We start from the raw sequence: 27,877 nt of genomic DNA, 5'->3' as shown, positions 1-27,877 counted from the left end.
CTTTTCTGTGAAGCAGGAATCTTTGAAGGACTACCTACCTTGTCTTGGTAAGGTTTAGCAGTCACCTTCTTTTGTGTCCTGCTTGTCCAATTTGGACAACTTACTACCAGCAGTTGCAAAAAAGACAGAGTTGTTCTTTTTTTTTCTCCCAATGGCTAAATTTGCCACAAATAAAAGCAGACTCCATATGGAGGTTCTTTGATCTTCATCATCCTTTTCTGAAGTGCGGTGGTGCTGCCAGGAGCAGATATGTCTCACTGTCATGAAAAGCCTTTGGTTATTAAAACATCTTAAATGCCATATTCTGTAAATCTTGGAAGTGTTTGAAGATGACCTGTCTATCTTAAATATATCTCTGTTTAACCAGAAAACATACTTAACTACAAATTTGATTACTATAGATTGACTAACTACTAACTTGTATTTCTTAATTATACATTACATTTTTAAATGAGCTACATAGGTACAATACTTTAAACAAGAGTAGAAACATATATACAGTATAACAAAAGTAGCCTTAAATTTGTGTCTATACAAAAATAGCTTTAAAAAGAGTAGAAATATATTTAGAGTATCTAACAAAAATAACCTTAAATATATACCAATAAATAAAAATCCATACTGATGTAAAATATTTGAGATTAATAGTCGCTTTTTAGTTTAAAGTAAAATCAATAATATACTCTTTTTCTTTCCAGAAATATATACCTGAATCTAATCTCCTTTACTCAGCTTTCTCCCTGACCTTGGTCATTAACAACTTGTAACCAATTCTCATAAATTATGACAAGCATCCGTAACCCACCGAATCATCAAAACCCACCCACTCTACCTCTACAGAATGTGGGCATTGTGTTCTCTAGACTGTTTCTTGTTGTGTGGGGGTATCAATATCTTTAGGGGACCCTAAAAAAATCGAGATAATGGTCATGTCCTGGGAGAGCTAGTTGCATTATTTTTTGTTTGTTTGTTTTGTTTAGTCTCTGTGTTATGAGAAGGTGTAGAGCTTATTCAAAGTGTTGGCTGGAGTTGTCTGTGAGGCTGGACCGTCTCAGCTAGCTATTGGTCATTCAGCTTTTTATTACACCAATCATAACAATGCATCTTCGCAAGTGTACCAATATCCCACAACAGACATCATAGGATGCAAATAAAACAATATGTGATGCAGACCTTGAACAATCTCAGTGACTTTACAGGGGCAAAATCTTCTCCTCAGTCAGTCTAAGCTGCATCTGAGTCTAACCCAAGGGACATTTGTTCTCTAGCTGGTAAGTGAAGAGGCAGGGAGACCTTGAATTAGAGGTAGTAGGACAAGAGAATAGAAAATGAAGTTAAAGGGCAAAGAATGGAAGCTTTTCTGGTGTTGTCATACTTTCTGGTCCTGACATCATACATCAGTCCCATTTTCTAGCCATGTGTGGTCCTCAGGGAGGGGCATGTGCTCCATCCCCAGAGGGAAGAACAGGGGTTAGGATGTGTGGCACACATGGTACACATGGCCCTTTATTCTCAGTGGGGTCAGAGGGTTTATGTACAGTAGGGCTTATCTAGTTTAAACTTCATTTGTGAAAGAGGCTTATAAGTGTTTGTGCAGAGGCTCCCGGCAGAAGTGAATTTGCTTGAAATACAAGCCAGGATGCTCATCCTGTGGAGTGAGCTTGGAGGAGCACTTCCTCAGCCCCTCCCCCTCTCCTGTCTGCAGGCTGTGTGAGGCTCTAACAGCTTTCCCCTAAAGTAGTCTTTACTGAACCCAGTTCCCAGCACACAGTTCACCCTTCAAATTCACAGGCCCATGGTACCTAGTATGCTCGCCCACTGCACTGATATCATCACAGTCACAGCAGAACATTCTCATCTTCAGGAGAAACTCACATGGTGGAAATTATGTGGAAATAGCCCTTTCATTTGTGGTTTTATTGTTGAAAAATATGTAAATGTGACCTCTTAAGATAGTTATGTCTTCATACCTAGACCTTGAAAAAAAATTTAACTATTTCAAATCTCTCAAGGAAATCATTTCAGTAGACATTAAGGCAATTTATTTAAAATAATCAGCCCCTTTTCGTGACTTTGAAATAAGAAATAGTAGACATCAGTACACATGGGTATTGGGGAGATTTCGGGTGTTCGTGACGTGCTTCAGCACACCAAGCGTTTGTTTCCTCTCGATGCACACTTGCATTGTTCGTAGTCTTTAAAACAAAGCTAAGGGTCTGGAGACACAGCTCAGCCTTTAAGAGCAGTTGCTCCTGCAGAGGACGTGGCTTCAGTTCACCATGTGAGCCACATGTAGCTCACGACTATCCACAACTGCAGTTCCAGGGGATCTGACACCCTGTTCTGACCTCCTCGGGCACCAGGCATGTACATGGTATTCATATGAAAATCCAACCAAACACTCATGCACATCAAAATTTAAAACTCTGAAGGAAATAATAATAACATCTAGGCTGCAACTGTCATTGAAAATCGAATGCAAGAATAAGTTGAATCTCATGTTAGCCAGACCTTCAAATAACTGCTCATAGTATGCTAAAACCAAGATTAAAAAAGTGATAGACATTTTATGAAATTTAAAAATCACAATTCGCTTTGGTAATTTTTTAGTATTATCCTTTTACATTTTTTTCATGTTTTATAATTTTGTAAACACAATAGTACTGTATTGCTTAATTTGTAAATAACTGAATACATATAAAGCAAGGGAGATAATTAGTGGCACCTATCTCTTTTTTTGTAGTTGTTGTAGTTGTTAGTTTTTGAGACAGCGTCTCACTATGTAGCCCTGGCTGGCCTGGAATTTGCTGTGTAGATCAGCCTCACAGGCCCACCTGCCTCTGCTTCCTGAATGCTGGGAATAAAGATGTACATCACCACGCCTAGCTCTTTTTAATTTTGGATAGGAACATACTATAAAAAATTGTTTTAAAGCCATTGATATAGATCAATTAACATCAGATAACCTTGTTTGGTTAACATTTTTTTAAACACAGGACCGTATAGTGTTTACTTGCAAATTTGGGTGCTATGTAACTTCTGCCCTTTAACCCAGCTCTGAAACTGAAGTCCCAGATGGACCATAGAAAAGATGAGAATTCTTAGTTTCCCAGAAATAACTTACAGAAAAGATGCATGGACTGGATTTGACCTGCAGGCCATCGTCTGTCAGTCTCTAGCTTCCATGATGGAAGGCCTTTTTAAATTGGCAGAACACCTTGAGAAAGTCCCTAAGCTAAGACTTTAGTCACCAGGAATGGTAACCAAAGAGCTGGGTCAGTGCTGATGAGAGTCAATGACCCACCCAGATCCCAGGCTACCATGTAACAAAATGGTGCTTAAATTAAAATAACCTCCCCAATTCCAATTCCGTTCAATCGTATCCATCTATGCCCCTAAGCTTTTAACACCTTAACACAGAAGTGGAGCTTAGCTGGGAATCCGAATAGAGAAGGCATGAAATGCAAGTCTGCTATGTGGGTAAGTAGGGTGGGAGCAACACAGTGTGGGGGGTGCAGCAATGAGAGAGAGACAGAGAGACAGAGAGAGAGAGAGAGTCAGAGACAGAGAGACAGAGAGAGAGACAGAGAGAGACAGAGAGAGAGAGAAAGAGAGAGAGACAGAGACAGAGAGACAGACAGAGAGACAGAGAGACAGAGAACAGCAATCCCATTCACAAAGAATTGAAGGCCTAGCTTATTGCTCTTGAGAAGTCTGCCACAAACTACTGTTCTGAATGACCCGGGGATTTGTTGAGATGAAGGCTCCTCTTGCTGCTGAGATTTATGGAGCCCTTGATATTGTGGAGCTGGCCCGATGTCTTTTATTTCCCGAGGAAAGCTGCGGAATGAGTTGAAACACCTGGAGTGGAGACAGAACTAGAAAACCCTCCTCTGTACATGCTGCCATCCCTGCAGGTCATGCTTCCACAGGGCCAGACCTTCTAGAGAGATCTTTTCTCACGATCTGCAGAATGGCTGGTCTGCCCTTTCTCTTAGCAGATGCCATGCTTGAGTTTGGACCGTGCACAAGCAGAGCTTCCCCAATGCCCTTCACACCCCGTGAGCCCTGGCTAGGCAGTTGTTTGCTTTTCGAAGTCCACATTTTCTGGCTTTGCAACCCTCCATTGTGCTCTCTGAATGAAGAAAGGGCCTCTTCCCTCTTCGCAGATCCCCAATCCTAGGTCAGGCTCCAGGGCCACTCTCTCCGTGAAGCCTTCTCTGATCCCACAGTGAAAACTGTATTATCATCCATTAAGCTTTCCATCACTGTATATGTCTCCCTTAATGTTTACCACATTTGAACTCCGTTACACCCTTGCACATTTCTTGGCTCGCCTACCAAATTATTACTCCATGTTTAGCCATGTTAAGCCTCTTGGCTTCCTCCTTCTGTGGCTTGAACAGAGCAACTGTCCCATCAGTGTCTTCTTAAGGATGGGTTCCTTCTGGCCACCTGGTGTCAATGCCAACCGGCATCCCATGCCACAAGCCAAAACTCCACCTTGGTATCTGCCATGTCCCCAGTCTTCTCCTCCTCGGACTCTAGGTGTCTTCCTACCCCGTCTTGCCCACAGTTCATTGCTCTGGTCACACATCTAAACTGAACTGCCCTCCTTCAGAGCCAGGGTCCAGGTGGCCAGTGGTTTGGCTAGAGAGAGGAATGTATACAAGATTAGAAAGCCATATGCTCACGCTGCTGTTGCCAAGGGTCATTTGTAATTCAACTGTGTGACAGTTTAACAGTCTGCTGTCTTCATTGCTTTCATGTTTAGTCAGAAAACAGCATAAGCCTTCCTGGCTAGTCATCGCTTGGAATACAGATCTACAAGTCCAGATGAGGACTCTTCAAGATATTTTAAGTGCCATACGAGAAAATTTGTAAGGATCATATCGCCCTCTCAGAAGCCTGGTAGATCTCCGGCCCTTCAGCTAGCAATGCTGCCAACTTAATCAGTACACACAAACATGGTGCTTCATTTTAACTCTTCTGTTAAAATGTGGGCGTGTCTGCCTTTACTTGAAGGGTGTCTTCAAGCGGAGATGGGCTGTCTTTCGTTTGGCTTTTTACCAAGCATAGATGAGTGTCAGCTCATCTCTATCTTGAGCAGGCCCTGTCTTAAGTAAAGTTTCCCTTGATGGGACCATAACCCACCAAGAGCAGAGATGAATCGACTTCCTTTCCCAACAGCAGGGAGGCTAGACCCCCAGGTGGCTGCCAAGTCCCCTGCAAAGACACAAGTCCTTTCCGTTGGGCCAAGTGTCCAGGATGTGGCCCTTCATTTTCCATTTCCTGCTTCCCCTGGAGGTTTACCTTCACTTGTAAACAAGCCCCTAGCTGCAAGCCAGGGGATTCTAGATGAGTTCATGAGTAGGAACCACCCCAATACAGCTTTTAGAATGGCAGCCTTGCCTTTCACAGGTGATGCTAGAAACAGGGGCCCTGGTCTCATGGACCAGTGTATGAGAACTGTCTGGTTCCTGAGAGGAGCCTGGAGGGACACGCAGGGAATCAAGATGGGGAGGCTGTGCCACCCAAATGGAAAGGACGACTTGGGAAGGAGGAAATGAATAGTAAATCTTTTTCCAATTAAAACTGAGAGTGGAAGCAGAAAAGCTCTGGAGGGCACTTTTCAGGGAGGGAGAGATCATAAAAGGTCTGTTATGAAAATCCATTATCCATAAATTCCCCCACATTAAGCACCGCCTGTCTGTCTGGGGAGGATGCTGACACAGGGTCTGTGAGGACGCGGCAGCCTCCGCCTGCTGTGCACCATTTCCTCCCTGTCTGCAGTACCACTTGCCTCCGCAGGGATCCCCTCTAATTACCCGCAGCCTTCCAATCTCCATTTAAGGACATCTCATCTTCGGTTTTTTCCAATCCCTTTGTTTCTTTTGTCGAATGTTTACCCACCTGATAATGGCATTGTAATTAGAAGCAAAACCACATGAAATTATGGACCCGTGTATCGCATCACGCGAATTCTTCGAGTTTGGGAGAATGACTGATTTTTTTTTTTTTTTTTTGGAGCACTCTAAGACTCATCTAAGATGACTTCATGTCTTTCACACAAGAAGAAGGAAATGCGTGTTTGAAAAGAATTTGCTTATTGCTACACCTGTGGTCAGATGAGGTTGCAGCCACGTGGGCTCATGGAACTGTGGGAGTGGCCCTCCAGGCTTCATTTAACAGATGTTAGTCAGCTGTATATCGTGTCTAGCCTTTGCTGCAACAGAGAGAGAGAGATGAGAGATATGGTAATGCCAGTCATAGGCACCTGGGTTTAGTTATTTTCTCATGTTTGAGTTTAAAAATTGTCTATCCTTAGCCTTATTGTCCACGCACTATATACATTAAAGCAAGATACCTTTTGATGGGGATGACATCCAGAGAGCATCCTCATGCTGATTCTACCCCTTTCCCTAGTTTTACTTTTGATTACCATTTTTAAAAGTCAAAGAACATTAAGAGTCATGTTTTTATAATTCGCATTTCATATTTATGATATTTATATTCATTATTGATGATGTTTATTAGAGAATCTTAGGTTGGGACATAAGACAAGCTAGGGCTAATTTCCTTTTAATTAGCTTCTCATCCATTTAATCATTTCCCTTTATCCTTGTAATTCAATTCAACCCAAGTTTAGCTCAGGCACCAGCTAAGCAGACTTATATATCTCTTCCATCATCAACCCTCTCTTCCTATCCCTATGGTCTTAGTTAGGGTTTCTATTGCTGTGAAGAGACACCAAGACCATGGTAACTCTTATAAAGGAAAAAGCACTTAATTGAGGTGGCTTTCATTTTCAGAAGTTTAGTTCATTATCATCATGGTGCAACATGGTGGCATGCAGACAGACATTGTGCTGGAGACGGAGCTGAGCGTCCTACATCTTGACCCATAGGCAACAGGAAGTGGCCCGAACTAAGTGTAGCTTGAGCATAGGAGATGTCAAAGTCTGACCCCACAGACTTCCTCCAACCACACCTACTTCAACAAGGCCACACCTCCTAATAGTGACACCTCCCCCATGAGCTTATGGGGGCCAATTATATTCAAACTACCACACCTACCTTTTTTTTATTTTGTTTTTTAATTGTGTGGGTGTGTGCGCGCCTGCACTTACATGCATGTGTGTGCACATTTGCACAATGTCTGCGGAGGCCAGAGGTGGTAGAAACATCTGGTGTTGCAAGGTATTGCGAGCTACCAGAAATGGGTACTAGGACCTGAACTCAGGTCTCCTTCAAGAGCAGCACAGGCTATTAACCATGGAGTCACCTCTCCAGTCCTCTCCAGTCCTTATACTGACCCTTTGTAAACTCCAGAAATTAAAAAGTGAATCTCTGTGCCTGAACAAGCTTATTGTTTGGATATGGTAGGGTAGATAGGATGAAACAAATTTAATCCTCTCCATGAGAACATGAATAGATTTCAGTTTATCTCAGGAAGCTGTTATGGAATGGCCCTCCCAAATCTGAATTTAATGATACACATTCTTTCTTTTCAGAAGAAACATGAGAAAAATAACAACTCCATAAGAATATAAATCTAGACTTTTTCCATTTTATTTTCTACTGAATTACATAAATCATTTAAGGATTTTTTTTAATTAAAGAAAGTGGCACCAGTTGAATAAGGTCACAGTCATTTATCCCATCCAAAGCTCTAGGCTCAAGGAAGATTTGGAAAGCATGGTCAGGTCCCATCTGTATCCTTATAAATGACATGGATTCCTGTAAACACAAAGGCATGTTGTTGTGTGAAAGTCATCAATCACGGATTGCATATGTTATTATTATATGAAGTTTTGAACAGACAATATTTTTATCATTTGGAATGCACACCATGGTGTAAAACTACAAAAACAAATATAAGAGGATAGTACAGGTGCTGCAAAATTCAGGCAGGGGTGAATTTTGGGCAGCAGAAGAGAGAGGAATGGTATTGAAAAGAAACATTTAAGCCCCTGATTAGCTACTGGAGGTACCCAAGTTGCTAGCATGTACATGTCAGTTCCATTATTAATCTTTAAAGTGAAGTTACACTATATTCATTTGCAGGTACTGCACAGTCTAGGATACAAATTTCTAATCTAAAAATCTAATTTCAACCTATTAGACCATTTTATTTTAAAATTTCTCTTGACTCTATGCATTGATTCATAAATGAGCCTTTTACTTGGAGAATCTGTTTGTCCTAGGGTAGGACCGTTTTAGGATGTTCTCAGATCTGGTGCCCTCGACGTCTTCTAACCAAACCCAGTCTTGCTTCTCTTCCCACTGTCTGCTGCTCTGTAGCACTTGGCCTCCTCGTGGTCTGTGATTACAGAAGTTTGTGTAACTGTGGGATGCCATCTTTGTCTAAAGGCAATGATGGGCTGCTGGTGACAACTGGTGAGGACGTGCATATGAACACGAACATGAAAGCCAGCAAATATTATGGAAACCCAAATAAATACGGTTGGCGTGCAAGCTCTAGTGACTCAAAATGTTCAAAGGATGGGGGATGAGAAGGAGGAGAGAGACAAATCGACATGTACTTCTCTTCCGGGGTAATTGTCTTCAAAGTAGCCTGTCTCCTTCCTTGTGTGCCTTGACGCCAGTAAACGTGACTCAACAGTGATTCGATAGGCATTGAGTCCTGTAATGAATACAGTACATGTTACTTTTCTAACCCCACCAAAAAAGTCTCTTCAATCAAAGAAGCTTCTCTTTTCTCTCTCTCCTTTATTATTAATACAAACCTGTTTACTTTCCCATAATCTGACAGAAAAGATTCTTATTTTCTTGGGTTTTATTTTCCTCCACTATAATTCAATTCCCTTCCTCTTAAGGATGCCAAGGAAAAACTTCAGAATTGGACTTCATATGCATTCAGACCACAATATTTTGCCGACACCACATGTAAAGAACATTATATTTAAGAGCCTGGAATGTTTCAATAAACTTAACTTCCAAAGGTGTGCTAAGTCTACTGAAAACACAGGACTCTTTTCAATGGCTCGGGATTTTCCCCCCTGATCACAGTGTGGCCTCAGACTTTCTGAGAGCGAATAAACAGTTCACCGAGCTGATGAGAGATGCGTGGAGAATCTGCTTGCATTTCATATTATGAAAGAAAATCCCTGGGGTTTTGGTACAAAAACAACAACGGATGGACGTGAGTCATGTTGCCTTCAAGTAGTTGATGAGCATATTTCCAACCCACAGAAAGTTGTAACACTTTAAATCAGATTCTGTCATAAGAACCTCATTAAGACAAGGACGTTGGCTGGGAAGCCCGCATGGAACAGAACTAGGTCCTCTGAATGTGGGTGACAGTTGTGTGGCGTAGTCTTTTTGTGTGGCTCCTGGCAGTGGATCCAGGATTTATCCCTGGTGCGTGAACTGACTCTTTGGAGCCCATTCCCTATGGTGGGATGCCTTGCTCAGCCTTGATGCAGGGGAGGGTCTTGGTCCTGCCTCAAGTGATCTGCCATGGGAGGCCTTACCCTCTCTGAGGAATGGATGTGGGGGAGGGGAGGAAGGAAATAGGAAGAAAGGAGGGAGAGGGAACTGTGGTTAGTATGTAAAACAAATAAATTATTTTTTTAAAAAAGATGACATTGGCAGAAGTGATAATAATAACAATAGCAACAGCAGCAACAACAACAATAATAATAGTTGCCAAAGAGATGCCCTTCTTGGAGGCTGTGAGGCCCAAGTCTTCTACTACGTGTAGCCTACATGGGCAGTGTATAGCTAGCTGTAGGAAGCTGGGAACAAGACGGTGGCATCTCAGTGACAAACCTGAGATCCCTTTTAAGCAACATCACTTTCTCAAAGATGGCTCACACAGATGTGAGGTTCAGTGAGATGCAGAAATGTCAGAGCTGATCTAGAGGACCACCAACTCTCTACTGGCCTCTCAGCTACTGGGAATTCGTAAATGATAGATTTCCATAAGGTTTATTGTTACAGGTGAGGAAATTATTCAGTCTCTTGGCATTTTAGGTGCATTCTTTTAAAGATATGGAAACACAGGAGGAACAGCTAAGGAAAACAGACTCCAGATTTTGATCTGAGTGAAGTATTATAACTGATCATTTGAGCCTCTCATTTTTTGAGGCTTTTTCTCATTGAACCTGTGGATTTTAAAGCTCTTAAACCTGTAAGGAAATTGGCTCCCTGCCTCCGGTGAAAGTGGCTACTATTTTTTCTTTCCTTTTTTTTAAAGTTTATATAATATATTTTGACCATACTCATTTCCTTCCATCAGCTCCTCCCAAATCTGCCCATCTTCCTACCCACCCACGCTTCTTTCTCTCTCTCTAAAAAAGAAAGAAGAAAAACAAAAAGTAAAAACCAAAACAGACAAATTTAAAAAAAAAAAAGAAAAGAAACAAAAAAATAGAAAAAACAAACAAACCAAAAATGCACAAAAAAGTGGAGCCCATTTTTTTTTTTTTTGCCAACTCCTGGGATGGGGCCTGCCTTGGAGTGTGGTTGATGCACCCAGGACACTTCGTTGGAGAAAACTGATTTTCCCTTTCTCAACAAGTATTAATTGCAAATAGCTTCTCGAGCAGGGGTGAGGTTTGGTGCTCACTTCCCCTCACAATGCTGGGATTTTGTCTGGTTTGAACTTGTGTAGGTCTTGTGTTTGCTGTCAGTCTCCAGGAGAAACTGCAGCTGACAGACCAGGGTTTTCTTGTTGTTGTTGTTGATAAAATGCTATTGGCAGCATTGCATCGGAACTGTAGTGATACTGGCCTATAGTCTCAACTCAAAAAAATTACCAAAATGGAAAAAAGAAAGGGAAGGGAGAATAACATTCTAAAACAACAAAGGGAAGAAGGATATTTTTTTTAAACATTCTATAGATATATTTTCTTCTTTCTTTCCTTTCCTTCCTCCCTCCTTTTCTTTGTTTCCTTGGTGGTGGTGGTGGTGGTGGTGGTGGTGGTGGTGGTGGTGGTGGTGGTGGTGGTGGTGGTGCTGCTGCTGCTGCTGCTGCTGCTGCTGCTGCTGCTGGAGGTGGTACAGGGAATTAAACCCACAGTCTTGCACACGCTAGGTTAAGCGCCCTACCACTGAGCAACATAGCCAGCCATTTTTCCTCTGTTTTTGAAACCACATCTGAATTCATTGCCTGGCCTGGCCTTGCCTGAATAATCCCACGTCAGCCTCCCAAGTACCTTGGAGTACAATGTGCACCGCTATACCTGACTGTCCTGCAGATATGGTGAAAAGAGTCGCCTCCGTGTTGTGTGGTGACTATGGAAGGAGGGGAACACAGAAGCGAGCCAACAGTTAATATGTTGCTAGAAGACACCTCTATGGTTCCTTTCCCTCCGCCTAGCTCTTGACAGACTGACACAAAGAAACTGGATTCTCAACGATTCCCAAGTTCATCATGTTTACAATGATTTTTATTTGTTTGAACTTTTCCGTTTGAAAGGCCCAGAATTTAACAAGGTCATATACAGAGGCAGCGGAGTTCTGGTGTTGGAGACTTAAAGTCGTTCTCTTGGAACAGCCAGACATTATGAAAGAGTTTTCCTGGCATGTAGCTCTGAGCTTTCATATCAAGCGTCAGCAGGACCTTTAAGCAATGGTTCTGAGAATGGAAGGCGCACCAGCCCTCTGCTTTTTCATGCTATGGACACGCATGTCCGATAGCGTGTAATTATTCTGAACTCTGGGGATTGTTTGCACTAGTTTATAAATTCTATGTGCGAATACATGGTGGATTTCCTCTCGTTGTCCCAAATTTCTGCTGAGTCACTTGGCTCTTAGCAACCCTGACCTTTCACTAGAAAGGTCCCTCAAATCCCCAGGTGTTTGTGATGAGACCTGAGCACAAATGGTTGCTAAGAGACAAAGCAGAACACTCGATCCATTGTAAACCCGCTCACAGTCAGTATGGCTCAGGAGCTCACAGACCCCCAGATGGTTTAGTTAATGGAGGTGTTGCTTAGTAGACTTGGATATTGTCAGGTTGTTTTTTTTTTTTAATCACAACAAAATGTACTTGATTAAAACTGTATGAAACGTAGTTGAGTTTGTCCCAAAGCATCTGGGAAGGTGACTGCTTCCGTACTGTGGGCACAAGAGAATGAACTGATTAATACTGGAGTCTGCTGAAATTTCATAGAAGTAAAACTGGGCTGTTATGCCTCTCTGACCATCTGACTAGATTGGAATCTTGTTAGTCAGCAGCATTTCCAACAATGTTAAGGTTGATGTGTGGAAAATCCGAGATGCTAACGTTCTGTCTTTGATGTAGAACAGAGCTACTGCTATTGCAGATGTAGTAGGAATCCTGCCTCCTTGTCTGTCTTTTTGGACAGAGTCTGGGTGATGGTGAAGTGGGCTTGCCCACACAGCACTGGAATTGTGTTACCTTTCCGGAGGCCAGTTTATCAGAACATCAAAAGCCTCCAAAAAAACTTCTGAGAAGTTTTAAAGTCTTTGTACCACTGCTTGGAGGAACATAAAGTTGGAGAAACATATTTAATAACCAGTAAGAAAAATATTAGGTTATAGTATATCTACATAATTACCATCTGGTGTATGTAGATATAAAATACTGTTTCCTTTGACGTAGTTTGTTGATGTGTTAAAACGTGGCCATGACTAAGTTTAATTAAAGGAACTGTTTGTGAAATAATACATATAATATGACCCTACTTTATTAAAAATGCATATATCTCCATACCTAGGGACATATGTACTGAATACCTCAAACTTGCATCATATCAGAGCTTAGTTTACATGATCCTAAGCAGCTGATTTTCACTTTTGTCTTTATACATTAGGTAATTACCTAGTTTTAAAACAAAACAAGAACCCATTACTTTCAGAATCAGAAGAGGTTTTTTTTTTTTTCTATAAGAAAATAAATCCTAGTTGAGTGTTGTAGCACACATCTTTAACCCCAGCGCTCGGGAAGAGAAAGCAGGAAGCTCTCCATGAGTTTGAGGCCAGTCTGGTCAACAAATAGATTGAGTTCCAGGACAGCCAGGGCTACATAATGAGACCTATCTCAAACCTCCAGCTGTCCCCCGGCCAAAATCAGAAAGAAAAGAAGAAATAAATTAGTGGTAAAAGTATAAAAGACAGGCTGCTTTTAGAAGCCATAAATTTCTTGGCTCTCCAAGGACCAGTGTAGGAGTCTCGCAGTTGAAGAGTTTGTTATCCACATAGTTGCACTCATAAAGTCAACTGATAGTTCTGTTTTGGCTTCATGTGTATGTGGTGTGTGTGTGCGTGTGTGTATATGTGTGTGTGTGCGTGTGTGTATATGTGTGTGTGTTTCTCTGTGTGTATATGTGTGTGCATGTGTGTGTAAATGTGGTGTGTGCGTGTGTGTCCATGTGTGCATGTGTGTGTAAATGTGGTGCGTGCGTGTGTGTCCATGTGTGCATGTGTGTGTATATGTGGTGTGTGTATGTGGTTTGTGTGTGTGTTTGTGTGTATGTACATGTGTGTATATGTGGTGTGTGTGCTTGTGTGTGTTTGTCTATGTGTGTGTATGTGTGTGTGCATGTATGTATATGTGGTATGTGTGTGCGTGTGTCTGTGTGTGTGCATGTGTGTATATGTGGTGTGTATGTGTATACATGTGTATGCATATGTGTGTACAGGTTCATATGTACAAGGAAGCCAGACTGATGTCAAGTGTTTTCTTCAGTCACTCTCCGCCTTGTAAACTAAGGCAGGGTCTCTCGGTTGAATTCAGAGCTCACTGATCCAGCTAATAATCTAGTTAACTTAGTCTGGGCATTCCCTTGTCTCAGTATTTACATGGTGCTGAGGATTGTAACACCAGTGCTTACACTTGTATGGTAGATGGTTTACCAAGAGTAGCCCCTGCCTTGTCCCTCCTGATATGGTCTTCATCCAGAGACTGGACCGTTAGGACTGAGCATAGCATGAGACCATGACAGTTCTTTTATTGTTTTAACTTGGTGAACAATTTTAATCCCTCATTGTATTAATAACAGGAAAAAATCATTCTCAGGCAGTCTCTGGTAACTGTGCCCAGAAGGGGGGCTATAAGCTATAAGAGGGGCTATCACCCACAGATCTTAAGTTATAAGCAGGAAGGATTAGAAGAGACAGTGGAGGTAGTACCTCTGCACAGGTCACTCCTCCAATGAGAAATCCAAGAGGAAGGAAGGCTTGCTGTGTCCCGGCCATGGTAGTCAAACCAGTTTATCTCCCAGCTAAATGCTGTCAGCACCCATGAAGCTCTCGGCGTAGGTGGGAAGAAGATAGTGACATCTCAAATATCTTGGGAAACTCTGGCTTCAATCTGATGGCTTACAGGAGGGAGAGCATTGTTCTTAGCATGGGGATGGCCCGTATGAACCTTCCATGTCTCCTGCTTGTCCCAGAAGAAGAAGGCTCCAAAACAGAGGGTGCTTTCAGGGCTGATTCCCGAGATGGAGAGACCAAATAAAGAACTCCTCTTTGATTAGCTTGAGAGGCAGTTGTTAAGTACTCTTCTCTCTGCTGTGGTTAGAGCGATCTGCTGAGAAATACGCCAAAGAATATTAGGCCAAGATTCCACAGGTTAAAGCCAAACCACTGGGAAGGGCTTGTTCCTGCAAATGACACCATGATTGAATTAGAAGGGAACATTTGTGTCTTGTCATCTTGTCCCCTCGCACTCAACACGTCCACAATTGAACTCCTCTTCCCTCACCAGGCCGCCCCTTAGCTGAATTTTCCTAACAACCAACAGAATGCCACCGTTTACCACACTCTCTCCTGGCAGCCACGATTTCTGTTTGATTGCCATTCCGGGGGACAAGGAAACATAGGACAGGTTGTTCAAAGGGCCAGATATTCCTGAGAAATCAGTTCTGAAAACCAAGTTCTCTGACTGTTAGTCTAGTCCTACATTAATTCTACCAGGCTGCTTTCCTCTCCATATTTGTAGCAAATTCCCAGTCAGTTTATCAGAATATGTAATAGATATATAGATGGAACATATACACACTTTATTTATAGTGACATCTGACCACTTGCAGATTTCAGTAAATATAAAGTCAGATTTTCTGAATCAGCAAAGAGCAAATGAACAGAAGTTTTAACACTCATAGTGCTATTGAAGTAAAAAGACGCCACAGATTAAAAGTAGTGGATCTAAGCCTACACAGGCCTGGTTTTAAATCCCAAACGAGCAAACTACCATCAGTTACATATGGGCTGCTCGCATAGGTTCTGATGTTTTATTTCCTTTAATTTGAAAATGAACTTATCTTGGCAATTACGTACAAGTTGAGTTTGTGCCCACTTAGGGACATCTCTTGCTTTGGTTGAGGAGACTGCTCAGTGGTTAAAGTTCCCACCACATAAGCAGGACTGCAGTTCAGACTCTTCATGCGTGTGGGTGGACATGGTGGCCCGCCTGTCATTCCAACCTGCAGCAAGTTAGCTAGCTGCCATCAGTCACTCTGGTTCAAGAAATAAGGTAGAAAGCAATCAAGGAAGATGCCTAACATCAGCCTCGGGGCCTCCATACGCCTGTGCACACATGTGCATGTGTACGCATATACACGCAAATATGCACACACACATGCACAAGCAGTACAACATATGGGATATTAAAACATTTTAGTGAAACAAGAACTAATACACATTTTAGTTTAACAAGAGGTGGCTACACACTCTCACAATGCACCTACTATGAAGCCATAAATCAAAGGCCAATGATACACACACCCGGGTATAACAAATTCTGACCGAAGAAGATATTCAGTGTCCTCGATTTTAGTGAAAACTTTGGCTTATTAGCACTAGAGTCTTGCTTTAATAGTAATGGTCACTGGAGTCTTTTCTAATCTTTGGGACAATTCTGACTCTGGTTCACACAATGTACTGAGTCCTTTTTAATCCATGTTTTGATTCTTTGCGTTCAATATTTGCTATTTCCACTTCTAAATCTTGCATGTGATAATCAGTTCAGTACAGAAGTCCAAACATGCTACCCCACAGTCTTCAAAGGCAGTCTTCTCTGCTGTAGATGCTCTGGTTTATTTGATCAATATAAATTGTTCCCAGAGTCACTGGATTTGTGCTTTTCAAATACTAAAAAGTTTGAAAACAAAATTGGTTGGGTCTCCAAACTTGGGAAAGCGAACCATCCTTTTAGAACCTGGCTCGTTAGCCATTCAAGGCTGTGTGGCCAGGACATTGATTGACAATGCTTGTCAGCTGGTGTGCTCAGGAGCTTGTCCTTCTGTTGCAGAATCGCCTACCAGAGGAATGATGATGATGAAGAAGAGGCCGCCAGGGAACGGCGTCGCCGAGCCCGGCAGGAAAGGCTGCGGCAGAAGCAAGAGGAAGAATCCTTGGGGCAGGTGACTGACCAGGTGGAGGCTCATGCCCAGAACAGGTACTGTCCTCGTCTCAGTGAGGCATCTCTGGGTGTGCCTTAGCCTGCCCTGTTGAATGGAATTTGCTAGCAAATTATTCCCTTCTCAGACCAACTCAGCCATTATGGTTTGGTTGGTTGGTTTTGGTTGTGTTGAGATGGGTTCTGACTGGGTACCCCAAGCTGGAACTCACTGTGTAGTCCAGGCTATATGTAGTTTTGTTCTGTTTCTTTTATTTAGTGTATTTCGAGAGGAGGCTGTTAATAGCTCCATTATCTTGGTGTATGTTTTAAAAAAAAAATTCTTCAAAGGAGGGGTCACAGGCTCTTTGGTTCATTTCCCAGGGTAGTCTTACAAATGTTGATGCACAAGACAAGTGTAATAAGAAACTTAATGTTTAGGTAGAAGATAGCAACCTTGGTCTTTGGTAATTGGTTCCTAATTGAGGAGGAAGTGTCAAGCAGAGTAGAGGGGCAGGTGTGATCACTGGGATTCACTCACTGGCTTTGAACCCCAACTTAGCAATCTATGCCCCTTCGCTTTAGTAGATACGGCCATAGCCTCCCTGAAGACTACTGCTCAGCCACAGAGAAATGCAAGTGCATGTAAGATGCCCAATGCCTTGCACATGGGAAGCACATGACACAGTGTGCTCTTGGCAGAGTCTCACAGAAAGGGGACAAAGGGGCCATCCGTTGCCCTTTTCTGTTTCCAAGCTAAAGAGAGGGGGCAAAAATTGTTTTTAAAATGACATGTTGAGGCCTTTCCTGAATCTGGTTATTGGTGAGTGTTCAACAATGGTTTTTAAAAGTTACAACTGATCAATAGCTTCGGCTTCTGAAAACCTTGCTTCTGGACTGAGGTAACAGCGCTGGGCAGGCCTCGCCTGTAAGGCCCTGGGTTTGAGCTTCGACCCAACAGCAAAAGTAACAGCACATACTTAGGTCTTTTTTCTATTTGTACTTCATTTCAGCTTTAATTTTATTCTTAGCTATTTTATGAGATTATCCAAATTTACAAATCCTTTCACCAAGCGTGATGGTGCAAGCTTATAATCCTAACACTCCAAAGGTGGAAACAGGAGGATCAGGAAGATGTTCGTGGTCAATCTTGGCTTTTTAGTCAGTGCAAGGCTAGCCTGGGCTACATGAGACTCTGTATCAAAAGAACTAAAAAACAACAACAAAAAATGTTTTTAAAATGAAATATATTCGGGTCTGAACATGTGATTTCCTGCAGACCTATTAATCATTTACAAGTATAAAGCCCCTTCTTGGGGCTAAGCAGCTCTGACACTTAACTTCTACCAATGATTGTTACCATGATCTTAAAAAAGAAAGAAAGAAAGAAAGAAAGAAAGAAAGAAAGAAAGAAAGAAAGAAAGAAAAGAAAGCAAGCAGAGAAAGGCTCAGTTGAGTCTGTTGATTTCTTAACAGCAATTTCATCAGGCTAGCACTTTGGAATTTGTAGTACCTTTTTGAAACATCAGAACTCAGCTGGTCCAAGTGTCCTATGCATAGACCTTTGCCCTTAAACTCCCAGTTCTTCGGGTTTCTGTGGACATGCAATCCATGTGCGGCTAATTCACAGAGACAGTGTCCTCCAGCAACAGCAGAGGCCAAACAGGCTTAAAATCTAGGATTTCCTTGGCCGTATTTTGTTGTTAAATATGAAATGTATTTTTCCAAAACCAAGTGAACTTGAACATCAGGAGAGCCAAGTTTAGTATGAACCATGAAATTTGATGGAGTTTCTAAACATTGCAAGACATATGCTTCCAGCTCTGGTCACAGCTCTGGTATCACATGACTGGTAATTCCAGCCAGGAATGGCCAACGCCCTTGGTCTGGGCAGTGTCCAGCGCCCTGGAGAGTGAGGAGATGATGGACATGCTACAGTTTGGATTTTACATTTCTTTTTTAAATAAACATTGGATTATCCAGTCTTTACCAATTGGAGAGGAGAAGAAAAAGTTTTTTATTCCTGGAAACCTATATAAAGAAGTTAGGTCAGCTCGATCAGTTATGGTAATATAGTTGCTATGGCAATTTCAGTATTATAATACAGTAAACTAATGCATTGTGGATATTCTTGTGTGCTAGATCAAGTGCTCTCCACCTTACTTTTATTTTATTACTTTTATTTTTGGTTGTTATTTGTTTGAGTCAAGGTCTCACTGTGTATCTCTGACTGTCCTGGAACGTGCTATATAAACCAGGCAGGCCTCAACTCACAAAGATACCTCTGCCTCTGTCTTCCAAATGCTAGGATTAAAGGCGTGTACCACCACACCCGGCTGTCCACCTTATTCTGAAGACAGGGTCTTTCACTGAGCCTGGGGTTGACTGATTCAGCTAGACTGATTGTCAGTGAGCCCCAGGGGTCCGTCTGTCTTTCTTTCCCCTATGGCTCTGTCAACCCTTAGGATCCAGAGTCTGGCGAGCATGGAGAATATGCGCCTGTTCAGTTGCTTTGGCCTGGGTGCATCCTTTATACTCCCATTTTATTGGTTACCTGGTCCAGGTGCAAAGAAGGGCAGATGGTAGGAAACGCCATTCTTGACTGGCAGTCGTCACCCCATGAATTGTGGAGGACTGGAGGACGCTTAGATGTCTCCAAAGTGCAGATTGCTGGCATAAATGTCGAGTCTCCCCACTGAACATACTCTTCCACCAATCCAGATCAAGAATGACTACGTGGCTAGAATATAAAACTATGATGCTCAAGGAATTCACTCATTATTCTGACTTGATCCTTGTCATAGTTGGGATCCACAGTGACCCAGATTCTGAAATCGTGTTTTAAGCACAGGTAGTTTGTAAGATAATCCAAGGAAACAGTGGTAGGGCTGTAGCAAAGTGGGGCAACCATGTAAAGGTTGCTTTTGGGGATAAGTGGCCACTGTGGTTATTTGGAACATAACTCTAGTAAGAGCCATGACTGTAGAATTATCCTTCAAAACAGAGAGACACTGATGCTGCTCCTCAGTTTCTGGTGGGTGATATTAATATCCAAAGCTCCTACAGCAAGTTAAGGAGACACAGTGACCCAAGAAAGCCCAAGAGCAAAGACTTGGTTAGGCTCGGTTGGAAGTCAGACAAGCCAGAATAAAGTGGTAACACCTAGGGGCGTGTGAGCTAGATACTGCTGGCATCTGCTCTGGTTATGGGTGAGTCTGGATGACCGATTAACTGACAAGTTGTCTCTGGTGTTGTTCCTTCTGTCATCCAGTGTTCCTGATGAAGGGTCTAAGCCAGCCACCACGAACACTCAGATAGAAGGTGATGAGGAGGCTGCCTTACTGGAGCGCCTGGCCAGGCGTGAAGAGAGACGCCAGAAACGCCTCCAGGAAGCCCTAGAGCGTCAGAAGGAGTTTGATCCAACTGTAACGGATGCCAGTCTGTCCGTCCCAAGCGGAAGTATGCAAAATGACACGGCAGAAAATGAAACAGCAGAGAAGGAAGAGAAAAGGGAGAGTCGTCCAGGACGATATGAGGTAGAGGAAACAGAAGTCGTCACCAAGTCCTACCAGAAGAACAGCCATCAGGATGCTGAAGACACAAAGAAAGAAGAAAAGGAGGAGGAGGAGCTGAAGGGAGGGAGCGTTGGCGAAAATCAGGTAGAGGAGACGGTAGAAGAGAAAACACCAGAATCCCAAGAGGAAGCTGTGGTAACGGTACTGGAAAACGGGCAAGTCAGTGCCGAGGAGTCCAAAGTAGAGGGGGAGAGGGAACAAGACACAGAGGAGCTAGCCCGTCAAAAAAAGATGGAAGAGGAAGAGAGAGAGAGAGCCGAGGCAGAGAGGCTGAGGTTGGAAGCAGAAGAAAGAGAAAGACTCAAAGCTGAGCAGGACAGAAAGCTAGCAGAGGAGCAGGCAAGAATTGAAGCCGAACAAAAGGCAGCTGCAGAAGAAAGAGAAAGGAGGGAAGCCGAGGAGCGGGCAAGGGTTGAGGAAGAGCAGAAACGAATGGCTGAGGAGCAGCAGAGGGCCAAGGCAGAGGAGGAGGAGAAGGCTAGGCTAGAGGAGCAGAGACGGAAAAGGCAGCTAGAGGAACAAAGGAACGAGAAGCAGGAAGCAAAGGATAAGGGCGAGAAGGGGGTTGAGAAAGCAGAAAGGAAAGGACAAGAAGACAGACTTCAGCCAGCTCTCCCGAAGCAGCAGGTACAGTACGCACTGCGCCCCTACTGTGTGATGCCTGCGACCATGAGACATGCGATGCACACCAAACGGGCGGGCTGAGGCCCTCCTGCACTTCCCCTCACCTGCTTGATCATTTGGTGAGGTGTTCATTCTTTTTAGGCCATAGCAACACCCAAGCATGACACAATCGAACCATGGCCAAGTATGCAATCAATCAACCAAATTGATGGGCCAACTGGAGAGGAATCAATTGCTCTGTGCTTGGGTGTTATGGCTAAAAAAAAATGAATTAACCCAAAGACGATGAATGTGGTGGGGCTGTGTCAGCTTGTTTTTGCATCTGCATCTGAACCCCTTCTTTCTGACATCTTTCCTGGGTGTACATGAGGCAAGAGGCCCAGACTTCTCACCTTGCTCTGGTGTTCGATAGTAATTTTTTTTTAATTATAGAATTAGGGGTTGGGGAGTAGAAATAAAGATTAAGTTCAGACACTAGTAGCAAGACAAAAATATATAAATCCTTTGAGATCAACTGGAATAAAGGAGTGAAAGGAGACGATTGGAACCCTTCCCCAACAAAAACATCAGCTTCAAAAGCCTGGCTTGCCATCATGTAGACCCGGGTTTAATGTAGACTTGCAGGAAGTCATTCAGCGGGGGTAGTGCCAGTTAGCCACTGATGGACAACTGAGAGCATGCAGTTTGCTCCTTTTGCCATGCGGGCAGCACAAGTTTACGGGGCTCTAGGAAGGATACAAATAGTAGTTGGGAAATGAAGTGTAAAATACAGTTTTGTGAGGTTTTTTTTTTTCTTCTCTGTCTGCAAGGCTGCGTAAAAACCCCTTGTAAGCACTGTAAAGGAAACAGACACGCTTGCATGGTCACTTTTCCAGAGTGAACCCGTTGTCACTGCATCGTGCCGATGTTGTTTTTCACCCCTGCTTCTGGGTCAAGGGCTCATGCACCTGGCTGTAATTGAGAAGACCGTGGGCAGGATGTAGACACACACCTGGAACACGCTGTCATGCTAGATTTCAGTGAGCACAACGGGAGCCACGGGAGAAAAAAATGTAGGGTGGGGTGGGACATGTCACACCTGCTGATAGAACCACTAGCGCCAGGTACCACGGGCACCCAGGGGTCTGAGTACGGCATTAGGGCAGCCACGGAAACATCACAGCCCACGCGGAGTGATCTGAGCACCCTCTCACTCTTGCAAGCTAGAAAGGGCTTCTATTTACCTGAGTGACCTTCACCATTCTTGACAAGGAAAAGGATGAAGAAAAGAGAGCTAAAGGGCAAGCTCAAAAGTCCCAAGATGACAAGGCCGCCTCCAAAAAGGAAGAGGTAAATGCTGTTACGAATAACCAAACCTAGCGTCACACACAGAGCGGCATCCCTGGAGCTGATCTAGGAACTGCAACCCCTGTCCCGGGGTCTTCAGTCTATGACTCATGAGTCACTGAATGATGGGATAGTGGAGAGTGTCTCGAAACTAATTAACCAGGCAGGAGACATGGCCCAGTGAGTAGAGCTGGTCATTCAAGCAGGAGGACTTGAGTTTGGTACTAGCGTTCCCTAGCATGCACATAAAAAGCTGGGCATGGCATAGGGGAGTGTATAATTGCACTTTAAGGAAGCAAAGACAGAAGGATCACTAGGGGTTATCAGCAGGGACTCATGGGCAGGCAGCCATTCTCACCACCAGTGAACTCTAGCTTCAGCAAGGGACCTTGTCTCAAAAATTAAGGTAGTGACCCATGGACAACACCCAAAATCAACCTGTGCCTTACACACACACCCACCCCCCCCCCCCCACACACACACACTTTAACAAACACATTCATACATATTCATATACACATGTGCACACACATTCATACACACTCAAACCACATACACATGTATACTTGATAATCGGTAGTTAAAAAAAATAAAAGGATGAACTTGAAAGCATCTGAGGGCATGGGGACAGTAATTCTCATGCAAACTGTCTTTCTTAGTGGGTGTTACAGTCAAGCCCTTAGACAGCCTTGCTCCCCAGGCTTTCCAGCTTCCCTCCCCTACAGTGTGACTTTGGTTATTGTGAGTCCTTCTCTGCTTGCATTTCAATCATGAAGTCTTTCCAGCTGGCTTTGACGAATGCTTTAACCTTTTCAAGAAAATTCACCCTCCCCCAACCTAAATCGCAGTAGACAGTTGACAAGCTGAAGATGATGTATGGTTTTCAAAAGGAAGTTTTGGTCAATTCCTCTGCATTGCATTTATGAGGGGCGCACACACACAGGGGAGCAGGCACCAGGGTGTTTGTAGGTAAGTAAATGAGGCTTCCACAACGCCAAGTGCCACAGCACTCCAGCATAAAATGCCATGCAGAAAGCCCACCTCATTCTAACCATCCGTGCTAGCTTCAAGTGGCACTACAAATTGCCACGTTATCCAGTAAGTTCAAGTAGTTTGGATATAGTAAAACAGACCCAGCAGCGGTAGAAATGCCAGAGTTATGTTGCCCAAGAGACTGATGAAGTGATCTGTAGCCATTGGATACTGGCCCAAACGGATTCTTGCTATGTTTCTCTGTTAGAGTATCCATTAAGAAAATCCAGAACTGTAAAGAAAATTCCATGTGTGGAAAATAGATGGCTGTATTAAGTAGCGAGAGGGTGGTTTTCTTAGGTGACTTTGTAAGATTTGTATAAGAAGAAAGACCATGTCTTTCATACAACATGTTACACTGGCTTTTTAGACTTTTATTCCTCTCTGCTTTTAATAGAAATTGTGGTTTGAATATGAGCACTGGCTTTGGAGGGAGAGAGCGCAAAAGCTGATGACCGGGATGCTCTACTGGGCAGCTAAGGAGGCAGCCGAACACACTGGAACATCTTCCTAAGTGGGAAGACGGTGTGAGATTTGCAACTCAGTGATGAAATATGGGAAGGGGAGACTGTAGTGAACACCCTCCAGTGTTGTGAGAGTCAGTTCACTTCCCCAAGCTACTGATTTCACTTTTAATGGCCAAAGTATCCCATGCCCACGTAGGGTGTCTGAGTCAGAAGAGGCTCATCCTCCAGCCGTTCATCGGCCTCTTTTCAGATAAGGCCCAGTTGGAGGTGTTGGTTAAACACTCCAGCAACAGCTGGTCCCAGCCCTGCCATTATCCCTTGCCCAGTTTGCCCCATAGCACAATCCAGTTCTCATCATTTCTGGCTTCATTTTAACGCCAGTCTAGATAATCTCCTCCAACCAGGCTTTTCCAAAGCTCCATCTTAACATTTTAACATTGCACAGAGAAACTGCTGACTGAATGGATAGAGTCCCCTCTTCCCAGCTAGCTGGACTGCTGTGCTATGTAGGCAACTTTAAATCAGTTTTGCATAATTCAGTCATTTTAAACATTTTAAACCCTTTCTTCTTTCTTCTTCTTCTTCTTCTTCTTCTTCTTCTTCTTCTTCTTCTTCTTCTTCTTCTTCTTCTTCTTCTTCTTCTTCTTCTTCTTCTTCTTCTTCTTCTTCTTCTTCTTCTTCTTCTTCACAAAAAGCAAACAGAAACTTTGCTTGCCTGGCAGGAATCCATACAGCATACGCAGGATAGGTCAACCACAAGTAAACACAAACATTCCACTGACCTTCCAGGGGAAACATTTCCCAAAGTCCCTCCAGTGCTTTAAAAGACAAACAAACAAACAATACCCCCCCATCTTCCTCCACTGCAGCTGAACTCTCCGGCAGCCATGGGGTGCAGACAATCTCCAACCTTGAGACATAATTAGCATTTTTGTCTTTCTTCCTCGATTATAAGCTGTCTCTTTTTAATCCTTCACTTGGTATCTATTTGATTTTTCCCTTGGACTTTCACAGAAAAACAGTTTCTAGCAGAGTCTTTTTATGACTTTGAACCTGATGTTCCTGTCACCCAGGTCCACACAACCTGAACCTTAGCGTGCAGATGCGCCCCGGAATTTGGTTGGGGAATGATTCACTCATTCTAGACTGGGGTCTGAAATCTCTGCTGAAGGTCAGAGTTGTCTGTGAATCAGATTTTAGGAGCACAGAGTCAGGAGAACACCCATAGTGGGGAACAGGGAGCCAGATGAGGATTCAGGAGTCTGGAGCTAACCAAAGTGCGCTAACTGTGGTCTGAAAGCCTGTAACTGACGCCCAGCCAACTCTTGCTACTCTGGAACTTTATCGTGCAGAGGAGCATGACAGAGACTCCTGTTCAGGCAGTTCCACCTGTTCCCTTGGGCTTTTGAGTTGTCTCTAGCTTAAGGCCATGCCTCTTAAATTCCAACACCCCCTAAAATTCCTGCACATGGTCATGTTTTCTCCCACTAAAGTAGCCCAGCTCTCTGGAGTCTCATCCAAACAGTCGGGTGTCTGGAGGCTGTTGCTTGTGAAGGAAGCATGTTTACTTTTTCAGTATTCCTGACCACCTGGGGCAACATTCCACCCTAAAAGGACTAGTTCTTTTCCCAGGGGCTCAGAAGGCCATGGGTTTGCCGTGAACTTGCCGTAGAATCTAATCCATTGCATTCTTTAAACTAAAATTTGAAGATCCTATAGAGTTGTTTCATTCATTTCTCGGGAGAAAATAATTTTCAGTCAACCCCAAGTCATCATTATTAGATTAAGAATGTTTTTAAGAAAGTTTCCCACTGAGTGGACGAGCAGGCCACCCACCATAACCCTTCCCAACAGAGGCATAGCTTGAAATAAGGTGGGAAGCCATTCTTCTGGTAAACATTTATTCTTTTACAAATCTATTTGAAGTATTTTTTTGCCAAGAAATCCGAAATATATTTTGAGGAAATGCAAGTTTTTTCTGACTGAAAAATAGAATAAAGGAGTTAAAAGAAATTTACCTATGCTGTTGCCCCATAAGCCACGAGATTTGACTCAGGATTTATCTCATTTACCCTGGAAATAGCACCCTTCACCTCTGTATTTGTATTTCCAGATAACATATTAACTGGGGTGGGAACTCTAGCCCATGATTTCTGGGCCTCTATATGACAGTGACAGGCCAAAATAGAACTATCCTCTTTCTTTCTGCTTATTCAGTGAATACTGACGTGTTTTAGGGGGCAGGGACCACCACCAAGCAGACATGACCACACTGCTATACAGGCTTTGAGCTTCCTTCTCTTTGCTCAGACCCCAACCAGGGACCAAGAGGGCAATAACAGGATGGGATTTGGGAAGGGATCATTTTATCCAGCTATGTCTTGATGAGCTTCCCAGAGAAGCTGGATAGCTAACAGCTCTAGACTAAAACACTCCCCTTAGCTGCAGACAAATCTTCCAAAGAGGACATAGCAGCAACATCACAGCTTCCCTCTTCGCCATAACTCAGGGATACCCACATGTAACCCACCTTGGAGGAAAATCAAAGTCTCAGCTAGATCAATGTCGGTGAATAGTCCACCCGCAGTGATTTAATACCATTTAAGGGAAATCATCAGGCAAAGGACTATAAAAGGTAATCCGTGATACCATGTTCTACCTTGTAAAACATGCCTTTTAGGGGTAAATGTTCAGAGGGTGTCAAGAATCGCTGGGAAGCAGTTGAGTGGTCAGGTAAAGGGAGAAAGTTCTAGACAGCCGAGAAGCCCTGGTCTACCTTTCCTCCTCCAAGTGTTTCTGCAGAGCCCTAGATCTGTGCAACTGTCTTGAAAAGAACAATGGACATCACGCTCTCCTGCTCACATTTTAAGAGTGGATGCGATAGTAATTTAAACTCTTTGTCCACTTTAAAAGCCACTTTGAAATAATCTGTTTTGTCTACCATGAGGAATTTACAATACAACCCCCACAAAAATACTAAAGCTCCCAATTGCTCTCTGCATATCCTTTCTATCCATGTTACATGACAATCACAAACCCATTTCTGGTGGTCTAACTCTTTCCCACCTGTGGAAGTCAGCATGCACCCTAGAACCATTTATATGGCTTCGATCATGGTTCTAAGTCCTTCCCCTAAATGTAGGTTATGCGTTGCCTCCTTGGAAGTCCTTACTCACTTAACCGAAAGCCTGGATCGCAGCCCCCAGAACTGGCAGATCTGCACCACCTGCTGGCTTTTCTTTTGTTTCCTCCTTCTTAGGCTCTTAGCAAAGATGCTCCCTTTAGCCAAGAAGAAACTTGGCCAAGCTACACGGCCGTTCTTCCATCAAAACCACACCTGTAACTGTTCTTCTTAGTGGGACCTGCAAGCAACTACTCTTAGGTGGAATTCCTAGAACTTGGTGGTTTCCAAACATAATAACAATACTGCTCCCCTAAATAAAAACCCAGTGAGGACAACGATGGATCTTAACTTCCTAGAACTAAGGTTCAAGTTTGGGCTCACAGGCCAAAGAACTATGTTTTTTTTTGTTTGTTTGTTTGTTTGTTTTTTACTCTCCAATAATGTTCTTAATTTCATTTCTACATCATGTTCTGGATGGTTGCTGTATGTCAAAAGACTTCTTTAAAAGTTGGGGTCTTGGTAATAACCAAAACCTAATAAGATGTTTATAGTTATCTATCTTCTTGATGTGTATCCTTGGTTAGATCAAAGATGAGAAGATTAAGAAGGACAAAGAACCCAAAGAAGAAGTCAAGAGCTTCTTGGATCGAAAGAAGGGATTTACAGACGTGAAGGCACAGAATGGAGAACTCATGACTCACAAGCTTAAACAAACCGAGAATGCTTTCAGGTAAATCGTGATACTTAACAGTTGCTGTCTTCCCATATGTGGGAGGGAGACTCAGTCTCCTTGTCCTGAACCTCCAGACAGAAAGGATCTGACCTGACAGCATTCTTCCCTTTGTCCTAAAGATATAGTCAGCAGGTCCTGCCTCCCTGTCACTAGCAGGAGACCAGAACTCATTGCTCTACCACAGCTTAATCCTCTTCTAGTTCTTCTTTTATAATAGCAAGGCATATAATGCTTAGTGTCCATGTCTTGACAATATGCTCGTGTGGTATCAATGTACTAAGAAATACTATGACTGGGATTAATATCATTGGTTCATGCTTTGGATGATCCAAATAACTTCATACAAACCTTTCTTGACACCATTTTTAAGAGTCCATTTTTGCTAAGGTTGTAAATCCGTGTTTCATGAAGCTCAGATTATTCTGTGATCCAAAACCTTGGGGTGCATTAAGTTAAACCAAATCACAGCCTTTTCCCATAGGACTGTAAGAACCCTCTATGTAAATTTGCCTTCATTTCCCATTTTAGGAATATATATATAAAAGTGAGAGAAGCAAGTTACCGCAATGTAGTTTATTTTTGTCCGTGTCTGCTAGGAGTTGATACCCATACAAGTAGAGAATGTTGTGTTCCGTATACTGGGAGGAACATAGTGAGAGCCTTT

At 43.1% G+C, this 27,877-nt stretch overlaps 1 protein-coding gene across 5 annotated transcripts in view; it reads left to right on the top strand.

Moving 5' to 3' along the window:
- Cald1 (caldesmon 1) overlaps positions 1-27,877 on the top strand; it is a 189,754-nt gene that overhangs the window by 134,988 nt on the left and 26,889 nt on the right. For 4 of the 5 annotated variants that reach the window (XR_009056992.1, XR_009056993.1, XM_057767102.1 and 1 more), the window contains 3 exons: positions 16,246-16,392; positions 19,604-19,991; positions 27,065-27,210. Coding sequence is in view for 3 of the 5 variants with exons in the window: in XM_057767102.1 (XP_057623085.1) it covers positions 16,246-16,392; positions 19,604-19,991; positions 27,065-27,210 (681 nt within the window). In the remaining 2 variants the exon portion in view is untranslated. Of the gene's footprint in view, positions 1-16,245; positions 16,393-19,603; positions 19,992-21,788; positions 21,861-27,064; positions 27,211-27,877 lie in introns of all 5 variants that reach the window. The other variant, XM_057767112.1, reaches the window with a different exon arrangement.

Source organism: Chionomys nivalis, chromosome 1 (assembly GCF_950005125.1).
Source record: "Chionomys nivalis chromosome 1, mChiNiv1.1, whole genome shotgun sequence".
In the NCBI taxonomy this organism is placed as follows: Eukaryota; Metazoa; Chordata; class Mammalia; order Rodentia; family Cricetidae; genus Chionomys; species Chionomys nivalis.
Note: the sequence above shows the minus strand (reverse complement) of the source record. Positions and strands in the feature narration are given on the sequence as shown.